General features: G+C 45.7%; 1 protein-coding gene across 1 annotated transcript in view; it reads right to left on the bottom strand.

The window, feature by feature from the left end:
• Positions 1 to 1,421, bottom strand: part of tbx21 (T-box transcription factor 21) — a 16,030-nt gene extending 14,609 nt beyond the window's left edge. The window contains exon 1 of the mRNA XM_030775488.1: positions 874 to 1,421. Coding sequence (XP_030631348.1) covers positions 874 to 1,421 — 548 coding nt within the window. The remainder of the gene's footprint in view (positions 1 to 873) is intronic.
• Between the last annotated feature and the right edge of the window lie 8,579 nt (positions 1,422 to 10,000).

The raw sequence follows: 10,000 nt of genomic DNA, 5'->3' as shown, positions 1-10,000 counted from the left end.
AATTGGTCTGGGTACATTAATAAAAAGTGAACTGAATTTCACTATACTGCGAAAATTATTTAGATGTAATACGTAAATCTGTAAAAATATATATATATAATACTAAAGTGTGTAAGAACATTACTTATTTATTAAAAGCGAGAGAGAACAAAAGCGAGAGAGAGAGAGAGAGAGAGAGAGAGAGAGAGAGACAGACAGACAGACAGACATGTAGTTTTGAAAGGTGGGATAATGCTGAGATAAAGTTCACACATTGAGTTCAGACAAAAATGACTTTTAGCAACCGCACAATAGGTTGACCAACGATACCCCCTACCTCCACCCCCACCCCCACCCCCAGTCAACAACCCTCTTTTGTTAGGTGACTGATTGACAGGAGTGGTCTGTGAGAAAACTTTTCGGCCCAAATGACTGGTTTCGTTTCCACATATTAATATCTTTCTTAATTAAGCTTCTAAATTTAAGTGGCATGGCAGCGGCTCGATTACATGTCCACATGTCCCGGTTGGCACCGGGTCTGCAGCCAGCGCTTTATTCGCCGGCCGGTGCGCGCGAGTGATTTCTGCTCCGGCAATCACTTAAATTACATCTGACGTGGGTACGAGGCTTAAAGTATACCGCTGACATCGGGCGATAAGCTTAAACTCTCTGAATGGAAATGTATATTCAAGCTGCTGGCAACTGGTAGGTCTCCCAGATGGAAACGACAACTTCTTGTCATCGTCTTACCAGTGCACTGACAGCAAATTATCTGATCCGCTGTTCTCTCACTGTGCCCAACACATCTGAATTGAGAGGCGAACGCATGCCGTCTCTAAATATAACATTAAAATGCATTAAACAAACAGTAAACGCGCAGCGTCCTTAACTTACCGTCCCTGTTTGGTAATGATCATCTCAGTTTGGTATTTGTGAAACTTCGCCCAAAGAGGGTAGTTGTTGAGAAGAGCTTGCGTCTTCCCGCACACCTGTAGACCAGGTATTGAATAGAGTGGTGCGCGAGGGTAGCCGTGTTGGAAAGGCGCTGCGTATGTGTCCGCGCTACTCGGGTAAACTTCTTTACTATTTGCTGAATATCCATCTGCACTTGTCGGCAGATACGTTTGTCCCGTACCGCTCCTGGCTGGCGACCGAACGCTGCTGAAATGACAACTGGTAAGTGGACTCGGTGTGTAGAATCTCCCCGTTTGCGCTCCGAAACCGGCAACACTTTGGTCTGCGTGGTACGGCAGAGGCACATTGTCCTGTCCATTTTGAATCGAGTCCTGATAAAAAAATCTGGTGTCCTGGATTCCCATTTTGAAGTCCGTGAAGTCTTTGTTCCGGTTGAGGTTGCTGTTTACATCGGCTTCTTTAGAAAAACTTTGCGTGTCTGTTCCATTCAACATATTGAGGTGAAGGTTAACACCTATGCCGCCCATTCGCAGCGACAGTCTGAGCGGACGTTCAGAGTCATAGGGTGAAATGTTCGCCTGTCACTACCACTTAAAGGGAACTGCCTTTATACATTAAGGACTTTCCGTTAAAAAAAAAAAAAACAGCCAACAAATAGCCAACAAACACCTTCCAAATTCAAATATGTTACTCAAAAATAAATCCTTAAAATTTCAAAATGCAGTCTAAGTTTCTTTCAAGACTAACAAAAGACGAAACGTTTCGAGATATTTAAAATATGCAAAATATTACGTACATCACTATCGTATTATGAATATTAGTATTATATGTTTTTGGACCAAAGCCTAGACCCACAGTGTCAAACGCAAATTAAGCCGCTCAATCTATGATATTTATATTTCGTAATTGCGACGGGGAGGCGGGACCGCGCGCAGGCTGGACGCGTGATAGGCTTGATGTGTGAGTGCGGGCCTTCCCCCGTTTCCTCGTGGGCTGGGTTCCTCCTCGTGCATCTCTGGTTCTCTGTGACCTCTACAATCAGTCGATGAAATAAATAGACAAGACGACAGTTCAGGCCAACGTCTTCACACAAAAAAATATCTTCTGATAAAAGAGCGTGTACAATTTTTACCCTGGTACCTCTGGCTTGTTGATTTGTTGGTATGTAATTACTCAAATTAGTGATCATTTTAAAATGGTGAGATGATTTAATAAAAAAAAAATCGCTTCACTTCTTTTGTGGGACCTTGGACAAAAAAATAAGAAAACATGAACGGGACAATAATAGTGAGCTTTCGGTTTTTCACATTAATTTTTATTTTTTTTATTTTTACTTTAATTAATCGTTTTAAACATTGAACTGTTTGTAAAACGTATGACAAAGAAGATAAATTTTCCTATACTATGTGAGATATTTGAAAACTGGTTTATAGTCTGATAAAAACTAGCGTATTTAAGAGTTTGGCCAAACGGTTTAAAAATCCCAAATATGGCTATGGTGATTTTACTGTGGCGGTTGCTAGATTATCTGCTCAAATTCGTTGATTTTTTTTTAAACAAACTATTTCGTTTATTTTTTGCCTTTTGATTTTTAACTGACTTTTAATATTTCAGGTGGGCGTTGGGAGTGGATAGTGCCATAATAAAGTATTTATGTAAAAAAAAAGTGCAGCTCTTCAAAATGACCATCTTCAACCCGATCCGTTAATACGTTCTTACTAAGCGTTGCTTCTGTTTTACATTGTATAAAAACCATCATTAGATCAGAGTGCTTCAGATGAGATTAAATTAAATAAACTGATGCTGTGAAATGCCGGGTTTTGTATAAAATCGGTTCGTCTACGAATGACAGTCCACGGTGCGATTTACCCAGGTACTTAAACCGCATATATTCTCAGCTTGTTGAGGGGAAGTCGTGGGTGATTGGAAAGTCGGGTAGGAACCCGCCCAGATATTACCTTGGAAAGCAGATTTAACGACACCATGGCCTTAAAATCCACTGTACATACTGAAAACGGGGCGAGAACTAGGCAGCAACACATCTGACCGGAAAACTACACACAACTTCTACGGATATGTTCTCAGCCTAAACGTTCTGTGCCCTGGCGATTTGAAATGAGTATCAGTAACCGTATTGTCATCAGTATTTTCACACAGAGAATTTAATATTTCATGGCTAGAATCTACATCTAACAGAGTTTAATTAAGTCAAGACAACGGAATTGTTACATTAATTTGCAGTTGTAAAACCGACAGTTCCACTGGTTTTCTGTGCATTTTTGGACAGAATTTGGAGAGTTTTCAAATGTTTACATTTAAATTTACAATAAAATTACAACTGCAACCACACACACACACACACACACACACACACACACACACACACACACACACACACACACACACACAGACTGTCCCCCCTAGTGCAGGTATGACACAGTCTTATGTATATGATGTCATTGCACTAATTCCATTTCATGTTTCTCTTCTAGCAAGGTGAGTGCACAAGGACACACACTGAAGTCATCAGGGTTGACACCACACACGCACACATACACACACACACACACACACACACACGCAGTGACTGGACCAGCCAGGTATACCCATGCACATCTGCAGTGATACTGTGTCACGGTCCTGCCAGCTGGAACACCACTGCCTCAGGACCCTGCCTGGTGTTCAGCTTTCATCTGCAGCTAAAACTATTACGCCTCACATCTCTGTCGCCTTCTCTCTCCATCTCTCAAACACACACATACCACACCTCTCTCTGTCTCTCTGTCTCTGTCCTGCTCTCCATCTGTCTGTCTCTCTCTCTCTCTCTCTCTCTCTCTCGCTTTCTCTCCCACACTCACACACACACACGCGCGCGCACACACGCACACACACACACGTGTTAGAGGTTTGTTGTTTTTGCTGTCAGCATGACCTCTGACTTTATCTGTGTGTGTGTGTGTGTGTGTGTGTGTGTGTGTGGGGTTCCGTTGTAGTGGTTTTCACTGGCACAGCCCTGTGGGGCCTTGTCTTCATGTTTCTGTCTAATGCTTTAACCATGGGATTAGTGGACAAGCAACTGTTGACAACAACTGCCTGTTTACCCAGAGTCTCAGTGAATCTCACCAACACGGCCCACCACTGCTGTGTGTTTCTGATCATGTATGAAGTGTTCAACTGCATGTGCATTACAAGCTGTAGGTTGATTTGTTATTTTTGTAAGAGGGGGGATGGCCCAACGGTCATTGACACTACTCTATAGAATATATAGGGGGATGCATTTTGGTCATTTTGGTAACAAGGGGGATGGCATCCCCCCTCATCCCCCTACAAATAACCTACTGATTACAGAGTGTAATAAGCTTTTCAGGAGCCTCTAATACTGTGTCCCAGGGGTGTCATGCAATTCGGGCTGGGGGGCAGCTCACTGCCATACGATTCACACAGCTCTCCTTTACCAATCTTAAACAGGATGCTATGCTACCACAAGTCACCACTGGCTAGCGATCCAAAAGGCTAAACAACTGGATTGAGGGATGGCTACTAACTTCAGCTGGTACTGGCCAACTATCCTGCAAAACAAATATGACTATATTTCTCAAATGCAATTAAGTGTGTATAACTAGTTGTATTTCATTTTCACACGTTTGAAACAGGGGTAGATGCTCTTAACCACTTCAGCAACACGCTGCTAAGCCGCAACCTGCATCTCCCCCGGCACTGATGCGCAGCAGAGTGCTGTGTGCATGTGCACCTGCTGTTGTGAATCGATTTCATCCTGCAACTTTTAGAAGAAACCAGTTCGGTAGGGAAAGGGGGTGTGTGACTCTTTGAGGTATGATCTATGACATAATTAGAACAATATGCTTGACTCATAAAATGACCACAACTACATATTATATAAAATGATAGTCAAAAATAAAATAAAAATATAAAAAAATGCAGATATGAAAAATCTGGAGGGGCAAGTCCCCGTCCCCCCCCCAGCCTGAATGGGCGTGATGCGTCTGCTTTGTCCTGTGCTCATTTTGAGAAGTCACACTCAGAAATGAAAGTGTTGCTGGCAGGATCTGAGCTCGTTAAATGAGACTCATTCAAAGCTGTTTCACTGCCCTCACCTTGCCAACTGAATGGTGACTAATGTTTGTGAAACCTGTGACAAACGTGCAAACACATCAGACGTCCAGAGAACTGTGGGTACAGAACCTGCCCTCTGAGTGCCAGGTAAACAACGAGACCAGCTCTCACGGCAAGTACCGAAAGTAATTCTCTGAGAAGATTCGTACCGCCAAGCCAACCTCTGTTTTTCATTCCTGTAACTTATTTTTATCTTTTTTTCATTTCAAGTGAAACTGGAACACAGCGTGACCAGAAACAAACAAACAAACAAACAAAAAAAGCCCCACTTTTGGATCGGTAAAACCTAAAAATGCACACATTACAGTGTGTTTTGGGTAATCCTGGTGTTTTGTGACCGTGTGTTTTTAAGGGCTGACTCATTTCTCGCCCCGTCTCAGTGCGTTTGTGTGATTTTCTGTGTGTGTGTGTTAACATGTGCTGCGTTCAGGCAGATGAGCAGTAGAGCCCCACGCCTGTGATTGGATGGTGGTTTCCCCCCTGTAACAGCTCCCGGGTCGAACATGGAGACTGAGGGGTACAGAAAGCAGAGGGAAATGCTCCCCGGCAACCCTCCCGGCACCCCCCTCACCCCCCCCCCCCCCGCCCGGGAAACCTGAGCAGGGATAATGTTCCCATGGACCGAGCAGCAGGACAGGGAAAGCAATGCCACACTGCTCTCCATCATTCATGTCATCCATCCTCCAAAACATCATATTTCATTTCTTCTCATACATTCCTCATCCATCCACAACTCTGGTTTTTCATTTTCTACACCACATGGTTATTTAGAATAATAATTCTATTACTGGAATATCAATATTAATGTCATCTTTGGAGGGGTACACTAACAGTTACATACAAATGAGCCCTTTTAACAGACAGCGGTTCTCTCATTGGTCTGTGTGATGATAAATTCACTTACTGGTAGTCAGCATGAGGAAGACAGAGAGAAACTGGATCATTTGCACATGCAAACTGCTACACGGTGCGGTTTCTCTCGCTCTCTCTCTTTCTCTCTCTCTCTCTCTCTCTCTCTCTCTCTCCCTCACTGTGTGTATGATATGTGTGTGTGTGTGTGTGTGTGTATGATATGTGTATGATATATGTGTGTGTGTGTGTGTGTGTGTGTATGATATGTGTGTGTGTGTGTGTGTGTGTGTGTGTGTGTATGATGTGTATGATGTGTGTGAGTGTGTGTGTGTCTGTGTTAATACTAAGCCAGGTGTGTGAGGATGTGCAGGGGGAAGCTGGGTAGAATTCTTGATCAGTGTGTGAATGGTTCTGATTAAAGAGACTTAGCAGCATATGTAGACTCAGCCTGGCTCTGACACCAGGTCCTCCTGTCTGGGTGCGCGGAAGCACAGGGACCTAATTAACACAACATATGTTTATCTGAGTCCCCATGCCGGGTGTGAGAGGAGGCTTTGGGAGGCACCACCTACGGGGGCTGTGAATGTGTCGGCGGGTGGGAGGGTGGGGGCAGAAGGAGAAACGTCAGAATTAAGAGGTGTAGCGAGAATGAGGGAGTGAAAGACAGGCAACAGTAGAGAGATGGAGAGGGGGAAGAAGAGAAGAGAGGAGAAGGTAGCACTTAGTGCTCGGCGGAATTCGCGCCCGATATCACATGCACTCAGCGAGAAGTGCAAATGTATTCCACTGCAACACTAGACACAAACAAGCTGCCACTTCCTTGGTTTATAATTAGCTGGTAATCAATGCTGTGTGTCTGGGCCAAAGGAGCAACTTCAGCCTCACCAGTCAGGACACTGCGCAGAGCTGACCAGCATACACACACCTCTACCTACACACACCTCTACCTATACACACCTCTACCTACACACACCTCTACCTATACACACCTCTACATACACACACCTCTACCTATACACACTTCTACATACACACACCTCTACATACACACACCTCTACGGGGCAGGGGGCAGCCGTGGTCTAAAGGGTAGAGAACCGGGCTTGTGACTGGAGGGTTGCCGGGTCGATTCCCAGGCCCAACATCCACGGCTGTGTGCCCTTGAGCAAGGCACTTAACCCCAATGCTCCCCGGGCGCTCACCAAGGAGGCTGCCCACTGCTCTGGTGTGTGTTCACTACTGGTGTGTTGGATGGGTTAAATGCAGAGGACAAATTCACTGTTCACTGTTCACAGTGTGTGTGTGCAATCACTGAAAACTTACAAAAACTTACTTCAACCTACACCTACACCTACACACACCTCTACCTATACACACCTCGATTTCTGCCATCTCCGTTCAGCACGAATACTCTGTCAGCATGAATACTATCAGTCAGCCAGGAACTGGGAGCCGGTTTGGTGACGGGGGGCAGAGGGTGTCCAGGGAGGAGGCCAGTGCAGAGAGGACTGTAGAGCATATCTCCTCCAGGGGAAGAAGTGAGAAGGCTTCCGCAGATGGGAGAGAGGAGCAGACCTGTGAGGTAACATCGAGAGAGAGAAAGAGAAAGACATGAAGAAGTGATCTGAGGCGTGGAGCGGTATGACTGTGAGATCAGGAACATGGCAGCCTCTTACATACACACACCTCTACATACACACACCTTTACCTGCACACACCTTTACCCACAGAAAAACACACACCTCTACATACACCTCTACCTACACACACCTCCACCTACACACACCTCTACCTACACACACCTCTACATACACACACCTCCACCTACACAAACATACACCTTTACCTGCACACACCTCTACATACACACACCTCTACATACACACACCTTTACCTACACGCACCTACACAAACATACACCTCTACCTACACACATCTCTACATACACACACCTCTACCTACACACACCTCTACCTACACACACCTCTACATACACACCTGTACATACACACACCTCTTACATACACACACCTCTACATACACACACCTCTACATACACACACCTTTACCTACACAAACATACACCTACACACCTTTACCTACACACACCTCCACATACACACACCTCTACATACACACACCTCTACCTACACACACCTCTACCTACACACACCTCCACATTTACCTGCACACACCTCTACCTACAAACACCTCTACATACACACCTCTACCTATACACACATCTCTACCTATACACACCTCTACCTCTACATACACACACCTTTACCTGCACACACCTTTACCTAGACAACACACACCTCTACCTATACACGGCTCTAGCTGCACACATTGACAGAGAGTGAGAGTTGGTCACATTGTGTGACTGTGACTGAGGGAAGTCAGATTAAGAGACCTCCTTCTGCATCTCATTGTTTATTCTTTATCATAATGATAGTGTCCCTGTGATGTTACATAATAGAAGCTTGATTTCCCACTGTGGCATCAACACAATCTGAGAATTCCTGTAAGCATGTCGTGAAGTTGTTTTTGTGTCACTTCCTCACAATAATGCAGAGATTTCTCACACATCCAGGTCTCATGTATCACGCCAAACATTTCCTCCACCAAAACTGCTCACTGTGAATGTAAGACCTATTCAAGAGGGACTGACAGTATGCAATAAACAGACCCCTGGCTCTCTCTCTGTCTCTGTCTCTCTCTCTCTGTCTCTGTCTTCCCGTCTCCTCTCTCTGTATCCGTGTTTCTGACAGGGACATTTGAGTCACACGTAACCCTTTGCCTTTTTGACTCATTTTTCAGGCTGAGGCAGTTGACCTGTGTTTTTGTGTTTTAGAGGCAGTGATCTCTGCTCAATCCTGTCTGAATATTTTACGCTGTTCATCTCACATGGGATCACGTGTTCGTCTTACATGTTGCCTGAGCAGCGTCTGAACCCTGGACACTCATTCTAACAGATTGTATATTTGATGAAACATATTTTCATATTTTTTGAGAGCGATAGTGTCTGAATGATAAGGACTTGGTGGGTTGATCAGTGGACTGGTGATGGAACGGAGCTGATTGTTAATTGTTCTACATCACAACACAGACTGCAGCAAAAAAAAAAAGAGCTTTATTTACAATATGCTGTACTCTTAAAGAAAGTTTTATTCATGATATGCTGTACTCTTGCCTCAATATGGCAGGTATCTCAGAAGTTCTACAGCCGCCTAACAGAGGCTGTTGAAGGTGTTTGTTTTCTGCAGTCTGCTGCGTGTGTGTGATGCTAATATTACCATAAACATAAGGGGTCTCTGCTGTTGCCAGGGCTCTGAGGCTCCAACCTGGGCAACTTGAGAGTGGAACTGCAGGAGTGCTATCGCAGTGAAGGATGGTGTAGCAGGGTGGTGTCAGCGTGGTGGATGAAGATGAGGGCGGAGGGTGGGGGGGTCCAGCAGCCGATCCGCCTGCTCTCAGCATGGCTTTCACTCTGACCCCCGCTGCAGTGACAGTCCTGGCATTTGACACGCCAGGGCAGCTGTGCTCTTACTGACATTCCTGTGGTTTCCTATGCCAGTCCCAAACTACACCCCCCCCCCCTCCCAGCCCTGCCCTCCTCCCCAAAATGCAGGCAGCTTTTACTGAGGTCAGATCACACACTTTCTCTTTGTTTCCACCCCTGGCCTTCACCCTGACCCCCCCTTCACATGCCCCCCCCCTTAACTCAGCACTGCACTTGACCAGACTACATGACATCAGAACCTAGGTCACAATGTCACACTGTGATGTCAGAAGGCAGGCAGAGCAGGAGTCTGTGATGCAGTCCTCTTCTCTTCACTGGGAAGCAGACAAAAGCCTGTCTGTCCGAGACTGGTCTCGCTGGGGCTGGTCTCTGCAGGGCTGGTCTCTGCTGGGCTGGTGTCTCCGAGGCTGGTCTCTGTGGGGCTGGTCTCTCTGGGGCTGGTCTCTCTGGGGCTGGTCTCTGCGGGGCTGGTCTCTGTGGGGCTGGTGTCTGTGGGGCTGGTGTCTCCAGGGCTGGTCTCTGCAGGGCTGGTGTCTCCAGGACTGGTCTCTGTGGGGCTGGTCTCTGTGGGGCTGGTCTCTGTGGGGCTGGTCTCTCTG

This window comes from Chanos chanos, chromosome 5 (assembly GCF_902362185.1).
Source record: "Chanos chanos chromosome 5, fChaCha1.1, whole genome shotgun sequence".
In the NCBI taxonomy this organism is placed as follows: Eukaryota; Metazoa; Chordata; class Actinopteri; order Gonorynchiformes; family Chanidae; genus Chanos; species Chanos chanos.
This window is presented reverse-complemented; position numbering and strand designations above follow the sequence as displayed.